Source organism: Alexandromys fortis, unplaced genomic scaffold, assembly GCF_014885135.2.
Source record: "Alexandromys fortis isolate MF-2015 unplaced genomic scaffold, M_Fortis_MF-2015_v1.1 scaffold_84, whole genome shotgun sequence".
NCBI lineage: Eukaryota > Metazoa > Chordata > Mammalia > Rodentia > Cricetidae > Alexandromys > Alexandromys fortis.
The window spans coordinates 2,639,140-2,665,968 of NW_026068017.1; the positions used below are offsets into that span (position 1 = coordinate 2,639,140).

General features: G+C 40.8%; 1 protein-coding gene across 1 annotated transcript in view; it reads left to right on the forward strand.

The window, feature by feature from the left end:
- The first annotated feature begins 7,245 nt into the window (after positions 1–7,245).
- Positions 7,246–26,829, forward strand: part of LOC126513956 (NACHT, LRR and PYD domains-containing protein 1a-like) — a 123,839-nt gene continuing 104,255 nt past the window's right edge. Inside the window, exons 1-3 of the mRNA XM_050162583.1 lie at positions 7,246–7,283; positions 12,269–13,103; positions 14,143–14,313. Coding sequence (XP_050018540.1) covers positions 12,842–13,103; positions 14,143–14,313 — 433 coding nt within the window. The 5' untranslated portion in view covers positions 7,246–7,283; positions 12,269–12,841. The remainder of the gene's footprint in view (positions 7,284–12,268; positions 13,104–14,142; positions 14,314–26,829) is intronic.

The following is a 26,829-nucleotide window of genomic DNA, read 5'->3' on the forward strand; positions in this document are numbered from 1 at the left end:
GAAGGAAGGAAGGAAGGAAGGAAGGAAGGAAGGAAGGAAGGAAGGAAGGAAGGAAGGACTGATTGAAGGGAAAGGGATGGATGGATAGAACAAAGAGGGAACTGATGACACAATTTTAAAATGGAGGGCAGACATAAGACTGTGATTAAGAGCCTTGCTGTTATTGCATAGACTCAGAGTTCTACTCCCATAATCAGACTCCCATAATTCAAAAACGCACATACACACACACATTCACACACAAAGACACACAAACATTTTTTAATTTGGATAAAAGAATGACGAATTGGGATTCCTTTTCACTGCTCACCCAACTACAAAGTCAGACTCCAGGCTCATGAGGGTGTGTCTGTCGCAAGGTTAGACCTACCAGACTCTTTGTCCAGGCTGTCTGGATACCCTCTAGATCAAGTTTCTGGGCTCCTACTTGCCAGACTCATGACCAAAGCTGTTATCCTGGCTTCTCAGTGCCTTTCATCTCCTCCTCTGGACTCTGCAGGTGTGCTAGCTCAGCCAGTGTGATCTCTGAAGCTCTCCTTCTCTTTCTCTCTCAGGGCAAATATTTTCTTTATTCTTGTGCCTACCCTTCATGGGGTCACAGGCAGGCAGTTTCTACCCATAATCCTCTAGGGTTTTATTAGACAAGAGATAATTCCATGTTTTGATCTCCCTTCCTGCTACATTGACTTCATTGGGAGTTTGGAAATAAAACTAAACTGCTGAGTATTACAAGGGAAGTCAAGGCTCTTAAATGTGTACAACATATATAAAACCTTGGGTTTATTTGTAAATAAGAGGAAATGCTAAAATATCATGCTGTAGAATATTAGTTGAAATTGTGGTACATTTATTTTTGCTATGGAATATTTGTTTTAATGATTCAAAGATGTGCTGCATTCTTTTAGGTTACATTTGTCTAACTCTGTGAAGCTGTGCTACTTTGCCTGTCTAAAACACCTGATTTGTTTAATAAAGAGCTAAATGGTCAACAGCAAGGCAGGAGAAAGGATAGGCATGGCTGGTAGGCAGAAAGAGTAAATAGGAGGAGAAATCTGGGAAGAAAGGATCAAAGATCTAGGGGAAAAAAGGAGAGGAGAATCCAGGTGCCAGCCACCCAGCTACATAGCAAGTCATAGAGTAAGAAGTAAAGGAAGATATATGGAAATAGAAAAAGGTAAAAACTCAGAGGCAAAAGGTAGATGGAATAACTTAGTTAAGAAAGGTTGGTTAGAAACAAGGTAAGCTAGGGCAGGGCATTTAGAAGTAAGAATAACCTTCCTCCAAAAGCTAGAGAGAAGCCCTGTCTTGAAAACCAAAACAAAACAAAAAGAATAAGCCTCCATGTGATATATTTGGAAGCTAACTGGTGGACCTCCTAAAGAACAATAAGAACAAAGAGTAAAAACAACCAACATCAATATCAATTTGTAAATATAAATTTAAGTCTGAGTTTCTTAAAATATCGATAAAAATGAAATACATTTAGGTTTACTAAATTTTATTTCATGAATTATTGGTATAAAAAAAGAAGTTCACATCCCTTTCTTCTGGCTGCTTGCTGGAACGCAAGGTCACTGAGTGCTCTAGGTACCCAGGCCTTCTGCTGATGTGGTTAGGTTGCTCTGAGAAACAAGCTGTGACAGGACAGACTCTGTGTCCAGCAGCAAATCTGCACTGACACAGTCCCCATACCTGAAGTCCTCAACTTGGCTCCTCCAAAGGACATGGCACCTGGACAGTGGTCAAGTGTTTGGTTGCTTCATCACATACTAGTACATTCACAGGGAAAATAATTAGAGAATAGAATATCTCAGTACTAATTTTTCTTCCAAGAAATGTTATGATCCTTTTCTGTGCTGGGTCTCAAAATGTGATCTGTGCAGCCTGCATAGCTATTGTCCCTTTAGTCCACACACAGTGAGGTGTCACCAAGAGACTCCTGAATCTGCAGTGAGTTTCATATCCCTTAATAAGTCCCAAAGGGACAATTAGCATTTAGAAATGGAGACTTTGAAGTACACTTGCATCCAGCATGAGCCAGTGGTTTGGGAGAGATATGTTTTATACAATGGAAAATGAAAAGTACTTGCAAGTTTACTCCAGTTGTGTTAATGATAATTAAACACAATTATAACAGGAAAACTTTTAAAAATTGAACTTTAAGATAATTAAAGACCCATTGTTTTTAAATGTCCTAAAGTCAGTCTCTAGCATAAGGAAAACTTATTTGACATTAGGCTGTAAATTGGAGACTATCTACTTTAGTGGCTGTCTGTGGGAAACAGGCTTTTTTTTTTTTTACTGTAAATATATTAGTGACAATTTTTTGTGTCAAGATTCCAGATGTGGCTTCACTGTCAATAAAATGTCTTTGGCAGTTTGACCTGATACCAATAGTCACAACAGAAAGCACCTGCCTCTTTGTTGTGGAGTGGAGGGATAGCTACATTTTCCTGCCTGGTCCTTTCTTACATTATAAGATTTATTTAACATTTTATGTCCTCCAGGAGAAATATCGTGAAATTAAAAACGACAATCTATTACTCTTGACTCCTCAAGTAAGTTTCTTTTCTCCCAACGTAGTATTTGTATCAATTATTTGAAATTTTCCATAATGCAACCCAATCACACTGATTTCTTAGTCCCTGCATGATCATCCCCCATCCTTGTAACCTATTCCACCAAAAAAGAAAGAAAGAAAGAGAGAGAGAGAGAGAGAGAGAGAGAGAGAGAGAGAGAGAGAGAGAGAGGAAGGAAAGAAGGAAGAAAAAATAAGGAAAGGAAAAAAATTTGAGTTCAATTTCTATTGCCCATGTACTACTGGAGCATGGTCAAACTCCCAGTGGTCATTCCCTTAAAGGAAACTGAGACCTTCTCCACCTGCACCCCTACAAGACATCATCAATTTTAGAGAAGTATACTTTATTATTTTTTTTACTATGCTGTTACATTTTGATGTAACACAGTGATGGTAGGGGTTGTCACAGAAACTTCAATGTTCCTGTTTCAAAACCGTGAATCTGCAGTAGCTACTATCACTGTAAAAAGTAGCTTCCTTGCCCTTTACAGTCAGTGGGATCATGAATCATAGGCTTCTACTTGGTTTCTGGCAATAGCACTGACTAGGAACATCCACCTGGTCTACGGACTCAGCGCTTTTCAAGAACTTCCTCTTGATGTCCTGTGGGAGTGCAGACAACAGACAACAGGATGGCCCTCTGCTGAAGCACAGAGCACAGACATCATCACAGTCTTTATCAGCAGCACAGGCCAAAGTTGTCAACATGGCCTCTGGGGTAACATGTGCCATGAACATCACTATGGACCACAGTGACATCCAGGCCCATGGACATCAACATGGCCTCTGGTAATGGCACAGACAACAGACATCCACATGACCCCAGGAGACTTCAAAGAGACATCAACATGGCCCTCCACAGCAGCACAGTACACAGAAATCAACATATCTGTTGGCAATGCCACTAACTATTGATATCCCTGAAGGTCTTAGGTGGTAACATGACCTATGTTAATCAACATATCCCCAGCCACATCAGGACCATGACCCAGACATAGCTCTCAGCAACAGGATAAACCATGGATATCAACATGGCCTCAGGTGAACACAGAGGACACCAACATCAACATGGCCCTCTGAGGGCTCAGGGACATGGATGTCAACAGACAGTGCTTCAGACAGTTGCATAGACAATGCACATCCACATGGCCTTCAGTGGTAACATGGGCCTCAGATGTCAACACAACCCCTTGCTGCTGTAGGATCAATGACGCAAACATGGCCTGCATCCACAGCATGGACCACAGACATCAAAATGTCTTCAGGTGGCAGCACACACCACAGACATCTACATTGACCTCAGGTTTCATCAGTGCCTGGGGCAGCAGCACTGACCACCAATACCAACACAGCCCCTGAGAGAATGGACCATGGAGGCCTTTCAAGGAGGACTGATCCAGAAAACGATCTCTTCTATATCTCAGACATCCTGTCATCACTCATAGCCAGGGAAATTTTGCAGCTGAGCAGCTTGCTGGGGGGTTGAGACTGCACACACTCCAGGCTTCTGGACACCATCCTGCCGACCCTATTGGGCATCTATAGGTTCCTGCATCAATCACAGCATCTCTCACACCTGTCACAGCTGTGGTGTCCCTGCTTCTGCCTCTCTCCACCAAACACCCACCACATTGTTCCTTCATCTTTCCCACTTCTGCATCATATACCAATTTGTCATAGTGTCATTGGAAACTGCAGTGTCACAAAGAATATTTTTTGCTCAAACAGCTATACATGCAACTATTCATTGCAATAAGCTGTTGGTCTGGTTCTATGTTTCTGGCTTCTTACACATCACAGATACTGACTCATTACTGAGATTCCTCCTGGATATCGTGCTGTTGACAAGGTCATGGTTTTCCTGTAGACCTTGGTCTGCAGTACTAGCTCCTTTGCGTGATCCAGAAGCTCTTAGATGAAGTAGATGTTGGGGTGGACCAACACAAAGCACTGGATCTGGAAACAGATTGTTGTTGTGTTGGCCATCTTTGCCCATCTGTCTTCCCCACCTGTCTTGGCAGGGCCTGTCTTCTACCCTCCTTTTTCTCTTCTTTCTTTTTTTTAGCCATTTTTTTTTTAGTTTGCCTTAGAAACCAGACAGTAGTGTTACATGCCCTTAATCCCAGAACTAAAGAGGATTATAAAATGGGAGGAGAAAGCTCTCAGGCTCAGTCTCATTCTCAGGTTTCCTGGAGGCAGAATCACCATTTTCAAACTGAGGTCGAGATAAGAACCAGTGGCTGGCTTCTTTGCTTTTCTGGTCTTCCGGTTGAAACCCAATCTCTATCTCTGAGTTTTTATTAATCTTGCTTCAGAAAACCAAAAGAGGAAGATGAAAGAGAGAGCAAAATGAAAGTGTATGGTCAAAAGGGCAGGGCTGTACAGAAATGAGGAGCTTTGGAAGGGAAGTCCATGAGCTGGAGAAGTTTAGTCTAGGGGAAGGGTGAGAAGACCTGAGAAGAGTCACAGGTACTGGGTGAGCCTGGGTCCAGCATGTGCCTAGGTACGCCAATAGACACCACAGATAGTCTTCTGTCCCTTAGGAGGTTGATGAGGAATGGCCAGTATGAGAGGAAAATGGGCATTAGAAATTGGGGACTGGAGTTTCCCTTGAACCTGACACATATCCTCAAAGTACTTTCATCTATTGGAAACTTCCCTTCATGGAATCTAAATATTAACAGTTTAATAGAAACCATAGTCTAAGGATATCCATTGTTCCTTCAGGTTCTACTTCTCCAGAAACCAGCATTGTTACATAATTTCCATTTAGTGATATCAGGTCTAATTTTGTATCCTTCTTCTTATGGTGCAATTTTAAACTGTGATATCTTGCAACACTGTATTGTCAAGATTAGCAAATCCTAGAAGTCCATCAGCAATTTCTTTATCACTCTTCATCACAGTGTGAGCCCTTGATCCTATACTCTTGTCCATAGGTCTCGTGGCAGAAGCTGCCACAGGCTCATGGTTGCATTACAATCCATGGCCGTGAAGGATTTACTTTAACACGTGTGCAGGGGGTCCTTCCAGTTACGGCAGCCATGCTTGGTCAGGGCACAGCTGGTGAATGACACAGACCTCTGAATCCTCATCACCTCCATCTTGCAGCAAGACTGACTGAGGCTCCCAACATGCATGACTTCAGTGAAACAAGTGAACGTTTCCAATACGGACAGTGCTTGCCCTACAGCAGAGCCCCTGACAAGGGCGTGGGCAGACTGACTGACTATACATGAACATATAGTTAGCCTGGGGTCTCCTCTGCTGCTTTCACACTAAGTTGCACTAGGAATCAAAGATTCCATGACTCCAGGGGCAGACAGATCTCAAGGTAAAAGGAGCTGGGTAAGAGAGAGTGTGGCATCTTCAGGAGAGGGGTCCATGCAAATTCCTGTGGTCTCCCATTGCTCTATGAGTAATCCCTAACAAATTCATTTCTATTCATTGAGATGAACTTAATGAGGCAGTCTTTGGGCAGTGGAAAGGGCAGAAGTTAGGGCAGATGTTAATTTTACATCTACCCAGAAAAGTCACACCACAGTTGTGGTCAACAAATAACTCAGTATATGCAAATGAGACTATACACTAGATGGCAGATTCAAACTAAGTGTGAAAATATATACATAAACTGCTTTTCCAAACATATTTTCAGGTTATTTAAACTCGAGAAATTTAATTTTTTTAAATTTTATTTGATGTTTATTTTCTTTTCTTAAGTTATAAACAGTTCAGGAGAAATTAAAAATGTAGCAAGAGTATAGTTTTCAAACTTCTGAAATCACACCTTATCAAAACAGACTAAGATTTATAAATCCAGCAGTGATTTTTTTTTAAGGTAATCATGTGTTCTGGCAAGGTTTTCATCCTATAATAACATTGCCTGAGATTATTTTAATGTATGTCTTAAATAACTTGCCACATATGTCTTAGGTTAAAACAATTTATTGAATAACAATGTTTTGGATGGAAAAAGTTTCAGATGATAAAAAATAAGGGATTTTTGTTGTTGTTGTTGTTGTTGTTGTTTTAAAGTGTAAAGACGAGCAAAAACTACTCATTGGTGACTAAAGTATTTATTCACTGGCAAAGAGAGTCTTGCTAACAAGTGTTGCTGATAAACTGGATGTCTGCGCGTAAAGAACCTTCCTCTGCTCTCACCCTGTAGTGCACTCAACTCCAAATGCACCGAAAACATCCACACAAGACTTCAGAATTGTAAAAAATAAACAGGGTTTGTGCCTAAGAACCACTTCCTGAAATGAAGAGCCTGTGGGCTGGGCAGGCTACAGGGAGGAAAGAGAGTCCAGAGATCCAGAACACAAACCTGGGAGCTCCAGGAGATTCTGCTGAACTGGAACCTGGTGGCAAACCTGGGATACCCTGCTTTACTGGATGAAAGAAGTGAGGCTCAGACCTGAGTCCTGAACTCAGCAGGCGGGGCCTCTGCAGACTTGGCTGAAGCTCTCTAGCTGACTCCTCCAGCCCAGGCTTCTGCAGAGAATTCACAACAGGAAACCCAGTTGAACAATGCTCAACCTCCACTCACAGGGTTCAGAGGAAGACCATCTGCCATCTGCGCAGACTCTGATGCCTGCCTGGCTTCCTGGAGGAGCTGGGTCTCTTTCACTTTCAAAGCTGCTTTTACTAGCTGAGAAGCCTTGGCCAGGGAAGCATGCATCAGAGAGCCCCCTAAAAGAGCAGGGTGAGTAGTGGGACCAACAGACTCCACCGAACTATTTGAGTTATGGGAAGATAAGTGCTGGTCTGACTGCACTACGGCATACTGCGGCAGACATGGGGGACCTTGTCCTTGTTAGGAATATTTCCTAACATGAGCTCCCTGCAGACGCAAAATTCCCAATCAAGCCAAATCAAAACAAGCCAAAATAAGAAATATCCAGGTTTAATGGGAGTACTGCGCGCTCAGGTGGCCCCGAGGGGGAACCAGGAAGGAAGAGGGACCACTTGTTCCTCTTTTGGGGGCTCATTTAAATACCTTGGGGAGTGGTCCTGACCTCCACCCCCAGGGAGGAGTCAGGATCTAGCCTGCTGGGATTTGGAGTCCAGACCAGGCCTGGGGGCTGGAATAGATGGGAGAGGCTAGGACCTACAGTCCCAACTTAACATTCCAGACTCTTTAGATATAGGGGTGAAATTTGAAGTGGTAATTATGACAAACACTTAGGCTCTCTTTGGAAAAAAGGGCAAAGACTCAAATCTGGCTACTTTCTGCATGCACGGGGTGGCATATGGAATGGAAGAGCTAGGTGTCCATGTTCAGCAAGAGGTGTGGCTGGAGAGGCATCCCATGAACTGTCATCCCAGAGATGGCAGGCATCTGTTCCTTGGGGGAGATAAGAAAGCAGGTGTCTAGGAAAAAAATTGTTATCACTAAAGATGAGTGTGCCAGAATAAGGAGCAGGTAGGTTTTTTATTTGGCATCCTGGAAAACTGGAAGGTGGAAGGTCCTGTCTGCTGGACAGACCAAGTGTCTTGAGTAGGCACCCACATGAGCCTGGAGAGATGGTACCAGCATGGGTGTCCCAAGAGCTTGGCAGCCGAGAGGGTGGTGAGGATTACCATGTGAGGTCCTGTCCATCGAGGTTCAAGAGACCTAGGAATTAACTGTTTGAGGAGTACTCTGTCTCATGGGGAGAGTGGGGAAGGTTTAGGGGCATTAGGGTCCACTGGTGTGGTGGCAGGGATACAACTATCAACATGTGAATGGAGAAGGGACCTTAAAAGGGAGAGATAGGGTAGGTACCCTGCCAGTGGAGGAGTTTGGACTGGGAGGTGATGGTTAAGGAGAAAGGGCCTGCCATAAAGCATCAAAAGGGCTCAGGCAGGCAAGTAAAGGCAAGGGGAAGAAGGGAGGGCCAAGATAACCTGAGTTCAATGGAGAGCTTGGTTAGTTGTTGTTTGATGAGTCCCATTGTCCAAAAGGTGTTGAGAGCTTTTGGCATGAGCTCCATGACCCTGAGCAACAATATTTGCTGTTTCTCTGGAGACCGAAAACACCTCTATCCATTCTGTAAAAATGTCCACAAGTGTTAAGAGATAACGGAGGGTTTTTTTTATGAGTAGGCATATGAGTGAAATTAACCTGCCAATCTTTGCCCAGTTGGTGTCTACGAAGCTGGTGTAAAAACTGACATATGTGGAGAGTCCCTTATGGGCACACATCTGGCAGGAGGAGTGAACCTGTAAAATAGAATCTTGGAGGTGGGTGGGGTTAAGGGTCTCCAAGAAGCAGAACAAAGCTTTGGGGAAGAAGCTAAAGGTAGCTCGACCCCGTGCAGGTGCTGGGCAAGCAGGTATCACTAAGAAAGAATGAGAGAAAAAAAATTGTCCTGCAAATATGCAAGGCAGTGGTAAAGTTTTAAGTGGGGAGGATCAGGTCCCGTCTACCCCCATAGCTGAAATTGGTGAGGGAAACTTAAGGCCCAAGTAAGAATAAAAGTAATGGACTTACCTACTACCTGCAGCTTCACCATAGGCTTGGATAGGGTTACAGGATCAACCAAGTCTGGGCAGCATCAATCCTCTGCAAGGCTGAGACGTTTGAGGGCTGGCACAGTTTCTCTTGCCGATGGTGATGAGGCCGGACCTCCGTGGCTTAGCACAGAGGACAAGCCCGCATGGGGGCATTGTGATTTCCAGTGTCCAAATGGCTGGCAGGTAGGGCACAACCTCGGAGCAGGTGTAGTGCAATATCGTGCCATGTGACCATTTAGGCCACACTTCAAACAGTTTGCTTATGAGGTTGACTTAGCCTGGGCTCTATCAGGGTAGAGCCTTGTGGTTAACTTCCCTTGTCCCCATTCCTATGACCTTAGGGCAGCTGCAAAGGCCTGGGCCTGTAGATTGTTGTAGCTTTGTCTGTCGGGAAGACTCAGCTGATTTTTCTTGGGCATTAAAAACTTTAAAGGCCATTTTCATCAATTCTTGTATAGGAGTTTGGGGACCCTCCTCAACCTTTCTTAACTATTTTCTAATATCTGGTACTGACTAAGAGATAAAATGGGTAAGCAGAAGGAATAGTAGAAAAGGAACCTAGCAGCTTTTTTAACTGAGAGAGATATGGAAGAGAAAAGGGAGCAAGGGAGGGGCTAGCCCAGTGCACAGAGGGGGTCCAGGAGTGGGGCTGTGAGGTAGGAGTGGGAGGGGAAGGTGGAAGTTGACCTTGAACCTCCAAATTGGGAAGGGAGGGGAAAGAATGTTGCTCCACAGGAGGGGGTTGGGAAGTTTGGGCTTGAGGGAGTGGGGAGGGGCCAGTGCCTCTGGCAGTATGGTGCTGTGAGAAACTGGCTACTAAGAGGGGGGGGAGTGCAGAGACCAAAAACCGTGGACATATGTAAGCTCTGTTCATTGGTATCAGACAGGCTCAATTTAAAAAGATTTTTGTAAGAGGCATTACAGAGGCAACAGTGGACCTGGCTTTGAACCATAAGTACCCATTTTAAAGTCTATGCCCAACTATGTGACCTAAGTCCACTCCAGCGTGTCCACCAAAATAGCTCTTAGGTCCAAATGAGGCTATGGAGATTGAATGCCTGATGTCCCAAGACAAACAGATCTCTGCCCGGGTCCCATGGGTCTGACCGCCGCTGGAAATCGGACCCCTGGCGAGAGCTCATGACTTCAACAGGAATCCAAAAAATGACAAAAATAAGTATGAATGCCCCCCCCAAACCCTATAGCATAGACAAGAAAAGGGATTCACCAAAATGCAGCCGCTGTAGCTCAGAAGCCAGTTTAAGCATGGCATGGAGAGCTCAGACTGTAGACTAGGGGGCTTTCAACATGCGGCCAGCAAGTGGAAAGGCCTGCCCTAGCTGGGTGGGACCTCCAAAATGTTAAGAATATTTCCAAATGTGAGCTCCCCTCTAACACAAAATTCCCGATCAAGCCAAATCAAAACAAGCCAAATTAAGAAGTATCCAGGTTTAATGGAAGTTCTGCACTCTTGGTGGCCCCAAGGGGGAACCAGGAAGGAAGAGGAATCATGTGTTCCTCTTTTGGGGGCTCATTTAAATACCCTGGGGAGTGGTCCTGACCCCACCCCCATGGAGGTGTCAGGACCTGGCCTTCTGGGATTTGGAGTCCCGACCAGGCCTGGGGGCTGGGATAAATGTGAGGGGCTGGGGCCTATGTCCCCAACTTGACAGTCCTGAGAGCCAGGGCCCAGGTTCCATCTCTGCTTGGAGAATCTGCAGGCCAATTCTGGTGGGCTGAAGGTCCCTGGATTTCCCTGTATGCTTCATGTGTCTGCTCCTGTCATAGCCTATCCTGCACCCTCCTCTCTCCTGTCTGTCATGAAGCTGCAGGAATAAGGGTCCTGAACAGGAAGGTGTTAAGTGGGAAGCCTGAGGATGAGAAATAAAGAAGACAAAAGCAATCCATGGGACCAGCAGGACTTGCCTAAATGATAACTTATCCCATGCAATTTGTTCAAAAGTACAATATCATATGAACTATTTGCAGGGGAAAGTGGCTAATGTCAAAAGAAAGCTAAGTCAGACAATGTTGGCAGAAAGAACATAGGATCCCTCAGACAAAGCTGCCTTAGAACTGATAACCACAGCCCAGGGGGAAGAGTGAGATCCCTGGAAGCCACAGCATCCTCCTAGGCACTGGCTCCAATGTCAGACCATTCTTGCCAGGTGCACTCCTGGACAATGATACAGAACTAATGTCTTTTTGTCCTTTTATTAGGAGCTCTGGGAAAGTCTTGGATCTGTCTGGCTCCCCCCACTTTTCCACGTGGCTCTTTGGTTTCCTCTGAGAAATTTATCCTTCCAGCTTAGTTGTCTCTGGCTTGTTCCTCCTGTGAGACAATCAGGGACAAAAGATTTCTAAAGATTCCTTCACGGGGACTAGCCTGAACTCACACCAAGCTCTTGACTCCTCCTCTGTGCAGCATCTCCCCAACTCCACCCTCTGCCACAGTAATGGCTGAAGGATTGATCTCCTTAGAGTGGGACACTAGAAAAGGAAGAATCCGAGGAACACAGAGCAGTGAGTGTCCTGCACGTTCCATCCCTGCATCCTCCATCCCTGTCTCCATATCCTCTCAGCTCTTGTATTCACAACACTCCTTTCCTCCATCCCTAACCCTTCACCCTTGTTTAGCATCCTCTAATCCTCCTAGCTATCAAGCTTCATGCCCTGCATCCTTCCATCCTCTTGCTTTCCCATCCCTCCATTTCCCCACCCTCCACTCTCCAGATGCCACCTTCACATTCCCCATCTCCATCACTTTCCATGGCTAGGCCTGGGCCAAGTCTTCATTGCTGTGGTTCTTCAAAGTTAGAAACATAGATCTCTTGTCTGCTGCTGGTGGTAGAACTGTGCCCTCCTCCAGGGACAGCGCTGCTTCTGCACCAACAAACCCAAGCTGGTTGACAGGGCCCCAAGACTTAATTAAGGGCCATACAAAGATTCAGTGACAGTCATATTCCTAAGGATGTGCTTTTGTTCCCTCCCACTCTGGATCCTCCCCTTGATCTCTCCATTCCTCCTTATTCTTACACCTCCAATTTACCATGTCTTTTAAAAGTTTTACAAAAGTTCCTCCTAGATCAAATTACATTAGGACAATGACTACCCTACCAAGGAGCTTACTGGGTCCCCTGTCATCGGTCTCATCTTACTCACTGTAACCTCTGTCTAATAATGTTTTCACAGGTTTCTCCAAGAGGGAATGGTCGTAATCCCAGGATCCATGGTGGCAGATCAAGTTAAAACTCTTCCCCTGGTTCATGAAGTCACTCCACGACCTATATCTTCTTAAGCTTTAGGGAAAGAGCCTATCACCACCTCCGTCATCCCCCTCCAACAGGAAACAGTCAAGGAGAGACTACACCTCTTCTTTTTATCTGTCCTCAGGGTCAGATAAATTACCTTAATTACTTAAAAAAAGAAAACTTAGAAAAGCTGAGAGTCCCCCAATTCAGCATAACAGCACTCCTGCAGGACAGGAAAGTCAGCACAGTAAAAGAACATCCACTGGCATCATTCATGAAACTATAAGGAACACATCCGATGATAGATAACCTTACTCTGCAGAGCTCCCTCTGCTGACCTATAAAGCCCAAGCTCTGCACCTGAACACACACAGTCTCCATCCCCAGAAAAGACTGGAGATTTTCAGTTGTTCTGACCAAAGGACAATTTGTCCCTATAGAGGCTGCTCCACTCTTTCTTTTATTTCCAGCCCTCCTCTGTCAGTTCCAGTCAAACACCCTTTCCCAGCACATAATGGCTGGCAGAGACAAAAACCCGCTGGCCTCCTGCTTGGAACAACCACAGAAGGGAGACGCATATGGGCAAGAGTTGCATAGCCAGGCATTGTCTGAAGGCACTACCAACACAGGAAGTGCTTGGTCTCAGAAAGCCCATGACATAGAGGAGGCTCAGCATAAGGGTCAACAAGTCTTGAACCCCTCCCACCACATTAGGAGCCTGAAGATCCCAAAGGTGCCAAGTCCCCATTATCTGTCACAGGATGACTTGAAGTTAAGTAAGTACATCAGAGACCCCAACCCACCATTTCTGTGACCCCTTCTTCACCACTGAGCCCTCCTTCCAGGGTTTCCATGGGCAGGCTAAACTTCTGTTTAGCCTGGATTCACATTCCCAGGAGAGTCTGGAACAGGAAGCTTTGCATAAGGCTAAGCCACATGGTCTTCTACATCAGTTCATTTCAGGCCCTCATACGGTCCTGACAACCCTGGGGGAGAAACAGTTAGATGCTGTAGTGGGGAGAGGCAGTCATTAAAAAGGGCTCTGAGAATGCTCACACATAGTTGGGTGGTGCTGGCACACACCTTTAATCCCAGAACTCAGGAGGCAGAGGTAGTGGATCTCTGTTAGTTTGAGGCCAGTCTGGTCTATAAGATCAAGTTCCAGGACAGTCTCCAAAGCCACAGAGAAACTCTATCTCAAAAAAAAAAAACGAGAGAGAGAGAGAGAGAGAGAGAGAGAGAGAGAGAGAGAGAGAGAGAGAGAGAGAGAGAGCTCTCACAGGGTTCAAGCTAGCTCCCAAAAGAAGCACTCAGTGACTGAAATTACAAGTCCAGACTTTGGAGCTGGACAGAGGCAGACTATGGCCTTCCTCATTGTCTCCATCTGGGAAATGGTAAGGTAAAAGCAGTCTTCTAGAGCTGTGAGAGTAAAATGATAATCCACATAGGATATTAAATAGTCTAATGTCCAATAAATGTTTAATACTTACAAGCAAAAACCTAAGCAATTGCTGCTACTCTTATTATTATACTTTGTAACCATCTGGAACAGAAGCTTAGAGACCCACAGGAGGGAGCTGAGGCTCAGAGAGGAATAGAGACTCCTTCAAAGGAATAGTGTTGAGCCAGGACAGATATGTGAACTTCATGGTTCCAGAGCAGGACTGTTTCTCAGCAGCACTTGTAAGAATTTCTTTCTCCCCATGAGACTACAGACAAAGGTATGAGGATAAACAGAAAGGACCACAGCCTTGCTTGCTTAGTGTCTACCACTGCCTCTCTGACAAATACACAACCACTGTCTCTTTCCCATAGGCCATCCTTCCTCATTGCACAGATCCTCAAGCACACCCTACATGCAGTCCCTTGAATGGACAGAAGACTTGGAGCTATTTAGCACAGATCATGAGTCTTGGAGAAACTTTTGGGTCTTAAAGAAGAAGTTTGATAAAAGGGTACCTGAGGACTATGAATTCAGACATGAAGGTAAGTGTAGGATAAATAATAAAAACCCAGAGACAAATATTGGGTTCAAGCTGAAGATCAAAAAGAAAAAGCAACCAAGCCACTAGAGAACTCTTACTTCTATGAAATCTTCAGACTGAAAAGAGAGCGAGTTCCTGTCTCATCTTGCCTTATATTCCTCTCTAGTGCTGGTATTAAAGGTGTGCATCACCACTGCTCAACTTCTGTGGATAACTAGTGTGGCTACCTTGCACTCTGATCTTCAGGCAAGCTTTATTTGCTAGATCACAAACAAAATATCACAATATTTCCTCTATTGTCTAATATAAAAAAGTTATAACTTATATAAGAAAAACTGTATGCAATAAGTACAATAACTATATATAACACATACAGGTAGTAAGTATAATAACAATGTCTAGTCCATTTGCATTTGAGAAATACAGAGAAAATACTTCATTATCTAGTCTATCTTGGTGGGTTCAAAGTCTTGTACCTAATTTACTTTCCACCATAACTTGCATTACCATCCAAAACTGTATACTTTACATTTCTTTAGTGAATTTCTTTTCTCAGTCTCATAAACAAGGAAAACTCTATCTAGTCCTCAGCTACCTCAGAGACCTGAGAAGAAAACAGTATTAGCTGAGTAAACAGGAAGTGCAAGGAAGTCACTTCCAAAAAGCATAAAGATTTACAGAAACCACTGGCTGCCTGGAAAGTCACTCAAAGTTCCTCTACAATGTTGGGGCATCAGTCTTTAGACTAAAGGCCTAGAATATTCGGAAGGCTTTTCTATGAAGTAGAGGTCTGAAGTACTATCCTGCATTGTCTTGAAAATGTTTGATAGTCACACTCTTTTGTGTCCTGCTTGTCCAATTAGGACAGCATAATGTCAGAAGTCAAGGCAAAAACATTTTTTTGCCCAGTGGCTTACTTTTGCCACAGAGAAAACAAACTCTATGTGGAGGTTTTTCGATGCCCATTGTCTTCTCTAAGTAGATTGGTGCTGCCAGGAGTGGGCATGGGCCATTGTCATTAAAAAAAAGAACCTATGATATTAAGAAATCTTAAATGCCTATTCTGTAGATCTCTGAAGTGTTTGAAGATGATCTGTCTATTTAAAATATATCTGTTTGACCTTGAAAACATACCTAATATGGCTACAAGTTTAATTGTAATAGGTGTTTAATTACTACCCTGCATTTTCTTATTTTCCTAAACAGTTGGTAATAATAACTTTCAAGGACTAGAAATTTGCATTACATTGTTACATGAACTGTATAAGTACAATACTTTGAACAAGATAAGAAACATATGAACAATATGCTTTAACAAAATTAATCTTAATTTTGTATCAATATATAAACTTTGTATACATTATGCAAAAGTCCAATCCAATGTAAAATATTTAAAACTAATGGTTGCTTTTTAAAAGTAGATTCAGTAATTTATCTTTTTATCTTATCATATCTATATCCTCCCTTTTTCTTTTCAGAGTAGATCCAATAATCTACCCTTTTACCGAATCAGACTTCTCCAAACTCAAAGCAATTGCCCATTGAAAACCTGAATAGTTATTAATGTTACTTCCTGCAGGTAGTAGTGGTGTTTGGTTGTATAAAGAACAAGCAGGGCATTTCTTTATAATTTCCTTGGCTTGTTGCCATGTAATGAAAAATGTCTTTTTAAATCTTTGCTATTGACATGGCTTTTATGAAGTTCTGAGACCTTCAGCACATCTCCAATCAATAATTGATCGATTTCTGCATTATCTTGTGCTAGAGGACCCAGTAGACATGTATGGGATCAGATATGTGTTATGTATATGGGATGATTTCTATTCCTGATTGTATATTGTAACTGAATAAATAGTAAAGTCAATTCTGTATTATCTGAAATATATTCAGCATTTTCAATATGAAAAACAACCCTATCTGCATATTACAAATCGATAACTATGTTGAAAGGTTCTTTAAAATCTCTTAATATCATGAGAATAGCATATAATTCTGATTTTAGACAGAATCAGAAGGGTTTTGATCCACTTTACTTAAATTTTTTGATTTGTAGCTTGCCTTTAATGATTTATTTGCATTAGTATAGAATGCAGGGTTTCCAGTTATTGGTGTTTCCTGTACAATGTGAGGTAGATACAGCTAGTTTGATTTATAAGATAAATTCTCTTCCTTTTGGGATATTTGTTGTTACTCTCTCTCCAAAATTATTACAAGCTCTTTGCCAGGGTTCACTTTATGCTCATAATTTGTCAGTTTCATCATTATTAAAAGATACTATAATTTCTGCTGGGTCTATTCTTGCTAATTGATGAAGTCCTAATTTTTCTCTTAGAATTAACTCAGAATTTTTTCCATGTAAGTTTTTAATTTTGTAATCAGTTTATTGTTGGCAGAGGCTGCTTGCTCATTCCTGGTTGCCCAGACTCGAAATAACCACACAGAAACTATATTAATTGAATCACTGCTTGGCCTATTAGCTCTAGCTTCTTATTGGCTAGATCTTATATCCTAAACTAATCCATTTCTATTAATCTATGTATCACCACGTGGTTGTGGCCTACCGATAAGGTTCAGTCTGGCATGTGGCATCTGTCTCCTGCACTGGCTACATGGCTTCTCTCTGACTCCACCTACTTTCTCTCTACATCTCTGTTTGGAGTTCCCATCCGACTTTACTCTGTTAAGCCTTTGGCCAAAAGCAGCTTTTTTATTAACCAATGGCAATACATATACAGGACTTCCTGTTGTCTGAGTTTTAAAAGCTTAACATTTATCTCCTGAAGATATCAATTTGGATGCCAAGATTCTTGTGAAAGTATTGTTACATCCCCAACTGTGTCTGCCAGACCTTCAATGACAATGTCATTTATTCATTTGATTTTGATCTTTGTTCATTTATAGAAACTTGGCAAAATTCTTGCTTTATGGTTTTTCCTGAACTTTTTGATGTCTCTTCCATAATGGTTCTATTATTGAGAGCAGTGTGGCTTTTTAAATAGTCATTAAGTTCTTTAATTAATTTCTCTGGAAAGAGTTTCCTCTATGATGGCAGGAAAAAAACTGAACTGGATTTGACATAGTGGCCTGAAAGAGGCTCTTCAAGGGAATACCCTGGTGATCGAGGGTTACCTTGAATATTTCTTGCTGATCTACATTCATTAGTCCAATGCCTACCTTTGCCACATTATCTGCATAATCCAGAAGGGAGGGGCATTATGTTTGGATTATGCTTAGAAAAAAAACATTGTTTCTCAGAATTCTCAGTTTATAATCCCTTTTAAGATGATGTTTTTTCCCCACAATCTTAACACTTGACATTTTGATTTTTCCTCAAATTTCTGGAAATCATCTCTCCTATCTAATCATCATCATGGTCATAAGATTTAATATTTAGTATATCTTGGATCCAAGTGTGCTGACCTTGCCTTTAATGGCCTAATTATCCTTCTGCATTAAATATTAGTGTTTTCAGAGATTCAATTATTATTTGTCTACCTTTTGAATTTTATATCATTCAATTTACCGCTGAAGTAAGAAATCTGTAAAGGCTTCCTTTGAAACCTATATAACTTTAGTTAATGACACTTTTTCTTTCCTACATCTCCAATTCTGTTCTAAGCAATCAAAGCTGCTGCTCAGCATAAAGCCAGGGCACTGCCTTTCCTTAGTAGCAAAATCTCCTTCTCCAAGAAATTGATCTTGGCAGATTTCCACACCTTTATCTTTACTCCATAGTTCAATAGTTTAGTCTTTTCTCTGAACCAGGTATTCAATTGTAACTGTAGACCAGGCTCTAAACAGCTTTGATCAAGTATATCTAGTCTTTAGGGATACTTTTATATACAAATTGACCACAAGTTTAATATATACTAAACAAACCGTGAATAATGCCAAATAAGACTATAGTTTCATTGAATCTCCTTAAATCTTATATTGACACAGGAGTTCAATTAGCTCTCACAGAGCCTCTATCACTTGGAAATTCCTATAAGGTTACTGGATATATTAAGGTTGATTGTTTGAAAACTGTAGGCTGTTCCTCTGTAACCTTAAAATGTAATGCTGAGATTTGTTCTCTATTAAATTCTTCTGTCTATATCTGAATATATCTATGATATGTTTTATTAAGGTTTTCTAAGGCCTGTATCTTGGCAGTCAAACCAAAAAACTTTTAAAGAGATAAACCAAGAATTATCAGAAAGGAAACAAGGATTATCAAAGTAATAATTAACAGAATGTCAATACTGGTTAAGTTCATAATCCCTTCATTAAATTGTTCCATCTTTAAATCATGCATTATGTAATCATATAGAGACATAACTTTCTCTATTGTCATTGTGTCTCCCATTTTTTTTTAATGTGGGAAAAAGCTCTCCCTTTTAACTAATTCCTCCCTTAAGAATTCCCATTTTTTTCAACAAATAAAGGGAGAAGAAAAATAGTAAGGACTTGGTGCATCTTATGGAAACATACTAATGGAATAACATCTGTGCAATGCAGCAACCTTAGGAATGACAATAGCAATGAACCTGTGTGGACTACAGAGTTGCTGTGACTAAACAGCCCATGGATTAGAGGACTCTGGCAGGCAGGATGACAGGGAAATGGGTCTGTATTAGGTATTATCAACAGCATAAAAAGATCAATTGAAGAGAAAGACACTTTTCATTGGTTCTAAGTCCTAACAGAGTGTAGAATCTAATATCTTGAACAATGTAATATCCAACAATAGCTTTGTAGTAAATGTTCAATCCACATGGCATGCTTTGTGACATATCAAGAGAAAAGGTGGGAAACTTAGTAAAGTACATGATGGCTAATACTGTAGTCTTTGTGGGCCTCTGTCACACCTGTACAGCTCTGCTGACACAGTCTCAAAGATGAACAGAAGACAGAACAAAAAAATGACCATGCTGTGCTTCAACAATGGAGAGTATATCAAAGATCCTTTTTGTTTCATATTTATTTTTTCTGTGGTACTGTACAATATCATGCTCGTTCTTTCTTTTCTTTTTCCTTTCTTCTTTTCTTTTTCTCTCTTTCTTTTTCTGGTGAGCTCTACAGATGGATGCCATGACATTTTCATATATAAACATCATCAAAGTCTGTTATTTTTCTCCCTCTGTCTTCCCATCTGCCCCTCCCTTTCTTCCTGGTATGAGTGTGCATCCTTTGGATATATGTGCAATAGAGGTATAACTGGGTCTTGAGGTAGATTGATTCTTATTTTCTGAGAAACCACTATACTGATTTCCAAAATGGCTCTACAAGTCTGTACTCCCACCAGAAATGGAGGAGTGTTCCCCTTACTACACATTCTCTCCAGAATAGGTTATCATTAGTGTTTTTAGTCTTAGACATTCTGACAGTTGTAATATGGTATCTCAGTGTTGTTTTGATTTGCATTTCCCTGATAGCTAAGAATGTTGAGCAATTCCTTTAGTGCCTTTTGGCCATTTGAGATTCCTTCGTTGAGAATTCTCTATTTTGATCTGTACCCCATTTTTAATTGGATTATTTGGTATTTTAATATCTAGTTTCTTGAGTTCTTTGTATTTTTGGAGATCAGTCCTCTGTCAGATGTGGGGTTTGTTGTATGAAGACAGTTAGTTCATTTCCAGCTGCTTAGCTCTGAAATAATAACTCAGAAACCGTATTATATAAATCACTGCTTAGCCAATCACTTAAGCCTATTGATAACTACCTCTTACATCTAGAATTAATCCATTTCCTTTATTTTATATTTTATCATGAGGCTTGTGGCCTACCGGCAAGGTTCCAACTGGCAGCTCATGTCTTTCCCCTCTGGCAGGTACATGGCATCTCCCTGACTCCACCTTATCTCTCCCAGCATTTAGTTTAGTTTTCCGCACCTAGCTTTGTTCTGCCCAGCTGTAGTTCCAAAGCAATTTCTTTATTAGTCAATGGTAATCACAGCATACACAAGGGGAATACCACATCAGAGGATTTTCGCATTCTTTAGGCTGGCCTTTTGTCTTGTTGACTATGTCCTTTGCCTTATAGAAACTTCTCAATTTCAGGAGGTCCCATTTATTAATTGTTGATCTCAGTGTCTGTCCTACTGGAAGTGTTCTCTTGTACAAAGGTGTTCAAGGCTATTTTCCACTTTCTCTTCTATGAAGCTCAGTGTGGATATTATCTGGATTTATACTGATGTCTTTATTCTATTGAACTTACGTTTTGTGCATGGGGATAGATATGGATCTATTTGGATTCTTCTACATGTTGACATCCAGTTATAGGTTCATAGTGCGTGGATCCAGTTCATAGGTGTGTGGATTAATATCAGGGTCTTCTGTTCAATTCCATGGGTCCACACATCTGTTTTTGTACCAAAACCAATATTTTTTCATTACTGTGGCTCTATAATAGAGCTTGAAATCAGGGATGGTGATGCCTCTGGAAGTTTGTTTATTGTACATTATTAGGCTATTCTGGATTTTTTGTTTTTACATATGGAGTTTAGTATTTTTCTTTCAAGGTCTGTGAAGAATTGTACTGGGATTTTGAAGGTAATTGCATTGAATCTATAGATTGCTTTTGGTAGAATTACCATTTTTACTAAGTTGATCATACCTATCCAAGAGCATGGTAGATCTTTCCATTTTCTGATATCTTCTTCAGTTTCTTTCTTCAAAGACTTCAAGTTCTTGTTATACAGGCCCTTATTTTCTTGATTAGAGTTACCCCAAGACATTTTATGTTATTTATGGCTATTGTGAAAAATGAGGTTTCTCTGATTTCTTTCTCATTCCATTTGTCATCTAATTATGAGAGCTACTGAATGTTTTTGAATTGATCTTATCTCCTGTCACATTACTTAAGGTTTTTTATCAGCTGTAGGAGTGCCCTGACAGAATTTTTAGGAACACTTGTTTTGGGGGTCTATGTCTGACACAGTTTCCATCTGGAATCCATTCTGTTTTATGTCATTTGAGTACAAGCTTGCCTTTTCTACTTTTTCCGATAACCTTGAGGGCTGTGAGAAACTTTTGATTTAGTCCATGAGAAAACAATACTATTTCTAGTAGAAAGTATACCGCTAATGCCAAACCTCAGGAACATCAAGATGGAAAGTGAGGCTTCTTCCAAGTAACAAGCACATGTCAGTTAGGAGGCTGCTCACTCAAAGACAGGAATGGTCATGTGTTTAGATACTGACTGACCATCTGTGCTGTGCTATGTTCTACTTTTACATATAAGCAAGTTCTGAAATAAACTCTGGCTGTTTGGCTGCTTAGTTTGACCAACAAGCTGCCAGACAGACCTCCTGATTCTATCTTGTCTTCTGTCTCATCTTCTTTCCTCTGACTTTCCTTTGGCCTTGAGGATCCCCACTCCAGGTACCCTAGCTAACTTTGTAGGAGTAGGCTCCTACAACTTATGTATACTATTATATCATCTGCGAATAGTGAAAATTTGACTTCTTCCTTTCCAAATTGAATCCCATTGATCTCCATTTGTTGTCTTATTGCTCTAGATTGAACTTTTAGTACTATATTGAATAGATATTGAAAGAATGGACAGTCTTGTCTTGCTTCTGATTTTAGTGAAATCACTTTGAGTTTCTCTCCATTTAGTTTGAAGTTTGCTGTTAGCTTGCTGTATATTGCCTTTACTATGTTTAGATATGTTCTTTGTATCCCTGATCTCTCTAAGACCTTTATCACGAAGGGCAGCTGGATTTTGTTGAAGGATTTTTTGGCATCTAATGATCATAATAATCATGTGGGTTTTTTCTTTCAGTTTATTTATATGATGGATTTCATTGACAGATTTTCCTATTTTGAGCAATCCTTGCATCTTTAAGATGAAGCCTACTTTATCATGGTGGATGATTCTTCCGATATGTATTTGGATTTGGTTTGCCAGCATTTTGTTGACTATTTTTATATTAATTTTCATGAGTGAGATAGGTCTGTACTTCTCATTCTTAGTTGCATCTTTGTGTGGTTTGGGTATCAGGGTAACTGTAGCCTCTTAAATAAAGAGCTTGGCAATGATCCTTCTGTTTCTATTGTATGGAACAATTTGAGAAGCATTGGTATTAGCTCTTCTTTGAAATTCTGGTAGAGTTATGTGCTGAAACCATCTGACCCTGGACTTTTTTTAGTTGAAAGATTTTAACGACTACTTCTATTTCTTTAGGTGTTATAAGATTATTTGAATTGCTTATCTGGTTTTAATTTAATTTTGGTATGTGGTACCAGAAAATTGTCCACTTCCTTTAAACTTTCCAATTTTGTGGAGTACAGGTTTTTGAAGTATGACCTGATTTTCACTATTTTTCCTCAATATCTATTCTTATGTCTTCTTTTTGCTTCTGACTTTGCTAATCTGGATATTTTTTTAATTAATTTATTAAAGATTTCTGTCTCTTTCCCACCACCGCCTCCCATTTCCCTCCCCCTCCCCCAACCAAGTCCCCCTCCCTCCTCAGCCCAAAGAGCAATCAAGGTTCCCTGCCCTGTGGGAAGTCCAAGGACCACCCACTTCCATATAATTAGTGATCCTAGAGAAGCTAAATAAGAAGGAGAACCCAAAGAAAAACATATAGGCATCTTCCTGAATATTAACCTTCATCAGGCGATGAAAGGAGACAGAGACCCACATTGGAGCACCGGACAGAAATCTCAAGGTACAAATCAGGAGCAGAAGGAGAGAGAGCCCGAGCAAGGAACTCAGGGCCATGAGGGGTGCACCCACACACTGAGACAATGGGGATGTTCTATTGAGAACTCACCAAGGCCAGCTGGCCTGGGTCTGAAAAAGCCTGGGATAAACCCGGACTCACTGAACATAGCGGACAATGAGGACTACTGAGAACTCAAGAACAATGGCAATGGGTTTTTGATCCTACTGCACGTACTGGCTTTGTGGGAGCCTAGGCAGTTTGGATGCTCACCTTAATCTGGATATTCTTTCTGCCTTTTGGTTAGTTTGGATAAAATTTTCTCTATCTTGTTGGTATTCTGAAAAGACCAATTGTTTGTCTCATTGACTTTTTTGTATTGTTTTCTTTGTTTCTATTTTATTGATTTTTAGCCCTCAATTTGATTATTTCCTGGTGTCTACCCCTCCTTGGTGAGTCTGATTCTTTTTGTTCTAGAGCTTTCAGGTATGCTCTTAAGTCACTAGTGTGAGATTTCTGCAGGTTCTTTATGTAGGCACTTAGTGCTATGAAGTTTCCTTTTAGTACTGCTTTCAAAGTGTTCCATATGTTTGGGTATGTTGGGCATTCATTTTCATTGAATTCTATGGAGTCCTTCACTGTTTTCTTTACTTCTTCCTTGGTCCAGAATGATTCATTTGAACACTGTTAATTTCCATGAGTTTGTGGGCTTTCTACAATTAGTGTTGTTGTTGAATCCTAACTTTAAGACATGCTAATCTGATAAGATACAGAGGGTTATTCCAATTTGTTGTATATGTTGAGGTTTGCTTTGTTACTCATATTTGGTTGATTTTAGAGAAAGTTCTATGAGGTGCTGAGAAGAAGTTATATTCTTTTGTATTTGGGTGAATGTTTTATAGATTTCTGCTAAACCGAATTGAGTCATAACATCTGTTAGTTTCTTTATTTCTCTGCTAAATTTCTGTCTTGAAGTCCTGTCCAGTGGTGAGATTTGTGTATTGAAGTCTCCCACTAATAGTGTGTAAGGTTTGATGTGTGATTTAAGATTTAGTAATGTTTCTTTTACAAATGTGGGTACCCTTATATTTGGGGCATAGATGTTCAGAATTAAGACCTCATCTTGATGAAATGTCCTTCTTCACCTCTTTCATTTAATTTCAGTTTGAAGTCTACTTTGTTAGATATTAGGATAACTACACCAGCTTGTTTTGTTGGTCCATTTTGATTGGTAAATCTTTTCCTAATCCTTTACTCTGAGGTAATATCTGTCTTTGAAGCTGAGATGTGTTTATTGTATGTAGCAAAAGGATGAATCTTGTTTTCACAACCAGTCTGTTAGCCTGTATCTTTTTATAGGCAAATTGAGACCATTGATATTAAGATATGTTAATGACCAATGGTTGTTAGTTCCTGTTATTTTTGCTTTTGTTGTTAGTGGTGGTATTATGTGTGTTTCCCTTCTTTGTGTTTTGCTAGTGTGCAATTATCTATTGACAGTATTTTTGTGGATGTAACTAACTTCCTTCTAATTATTTCTGTAGGGCTGGATTTGTGGATTTGGTATTGTTTAAATATCTGATTTTGTCATGAAATATTTTTTGTTTTCTCTGTCTATGGTGATAAAAAGCTTTGCTGGGTATAGTAGTCTGCTCTGGCATCTGTGGTCTCTTAGTACCTGCAGAACATCTGTCCAGGACCTTTTGGCTTTCAGAGTTTCCATTGGGAACTAATGTGTAATTCTAATAGGTCTGCTTTTATATGTTACTTACCCTTTCTCCTTTTTCAGTTCTTAATGTTCTTTCTTGATTCTGTATGTTTAGTGTTTTGATTATTATGTGGAAAGGGGATTTTTTTGGTATGGTCTATCTGGTATTCTGTAAGTTTCTTGTACTTTCATATGCATGTCCTTTATTAGGTTGTAAAGTTTTCTTCCATGATTTTGTTGAATGTATTTTTTGGGCCTTTGATCTGGACTTCTTCTTCTTCTATCCCTATTATTCTTAGGTTTTGTCTTTTCATGGTGTCCCGGTTATTCTGTATATTCTGTGTTAAGTTTTTGTTGGCTTTAACATTTTCTTTGACCAATGAATCTATTTTCTCTATAATACCTTCAATACCTGAGATCATCTCTTCCATCTCTTGTACTCTGTTGGTTATGCTTACATCTATAGTTCCTGATCATTTACCCAGATTTCCCATTTTCAAAATTCTCTTGGTTTCTGTTTTCTTTATTGCCTCTCTTTCGGTATTAAAGTCTTGAACCATTTCCTTCACCTGTTTGTTGTCTCTTGACTTTTCTTGCTTTCTTTAAAGGATTTATTGATTTCTTCCAGTTTTTTGTTTTTTCCTCCATTTCTTCAAGGGAATTTTTCATTTCCTCTTTAAGTACCTCTATCATCTTCATAAAGTTATTTTTAAGGTTATTTTCTTCTGTTGCATCTGTGTTAGGATGTTCTTTATGTTGTTAAATGTATCTTACACTTTTGCCTACCCATCTCTTCCTCCAATGGGAACAGGTGGGACCTGTGCTTCAGGGGGTCCCTCTTCCTCCAATTGGTGTAGTTGGAGCCATTGGTTTAGGTGGTCACTATTCCTCCAGGTACATGTGGGACCATGCCTCTGATGGTCACTGATATGGCTCTGGGCCTCCTATAGGTTCAAGCAGGGCCAAGGCTCTGGACATTGCTCCTCCAGGTGTCATCAGGGCCAAGGTTTCAGTAGTTGCAGATGGCAGATGAACTGAGGAATGGTTGGGGAGTCTGCTCTTTGGTCTCTAGGGCTTCAGAGGGTGAGCATGGGGCTTGGAATGTGATTCCAGGAACTAGGGCCTAGAAATAAGGTTCCTCCAGCCAAGAACCAACACATTCACCTCTCCAGGTGTGGTCAGTGGTGGAAGATGTGATGGAGGATGGTTGGGGCTCATATATTTTTCATAACATGAAATATTCTTCTGAATTTATCTAGCTATTTATACTCATAACAACCATTTTCAGCTCACAAAAACAAGTAGCCAGCAGAGGTTGGCAAACATTAGCCAAATATAGCAAGGTACCTCTGTGTATGTGTGTGTGTTTCAATGAACTTTGTTAATCTCTGATCATGACATTATTAAAACTAAGCTCATTAGGAGCATCGGAGCAAGAAATTTTCTAAGGAAAATCAAACTTAAGAAACAAAGCTTCTCTTTCTCATTTTTGGAATAACTTTTTTTCTTATGGCTCCACCCAGCTCCCTCTCAAGTTCATGGCCTCTTTTTTTTAATTCTTACTGTTTTACCCACAGAGAGAGACACACATATACCCATACCCTCTCACACACAAATATACGTATGTACATACATGCATATATATAGCTATTGGCCATTCAACTTTTTCTTAGACCAATCAGGTGCCTTAGGCAGGTAAGGTAAAACAAATGTAACACACTTTACACAGTTAAAAAAAGCATAAACAAACATCACACATCTTTATATAGTTAAAAATTCAGCAAAAAACGGAACATACCTTTGCATAGTTAAAGTAATATTCCACAACAGCTGTTGATTGCTACCAAGATATAAGTGTCAACATTGCACTTTTAGGGATACCTTGCTGTAGCTGGTGAATGCTTGTTCATTTTGTGGCTGTCAAGACCCAAATAATCACACAGAAACTACATTAATTACAACACTACTTGGTCAATGACTCAGGCATATTCATAGCTAGCTCTTATATCTTATATTAACCCATTTCTATTAATCTATATATCACTATGAGGCTGTGTCTTACCTGCAAGGTAAGCCATCTTTCTCTTTTGGCAGCCACATGGCATCTCTTTGACACCACTTATTCTCTCTCTCTCTTTATCTATACACACACACAC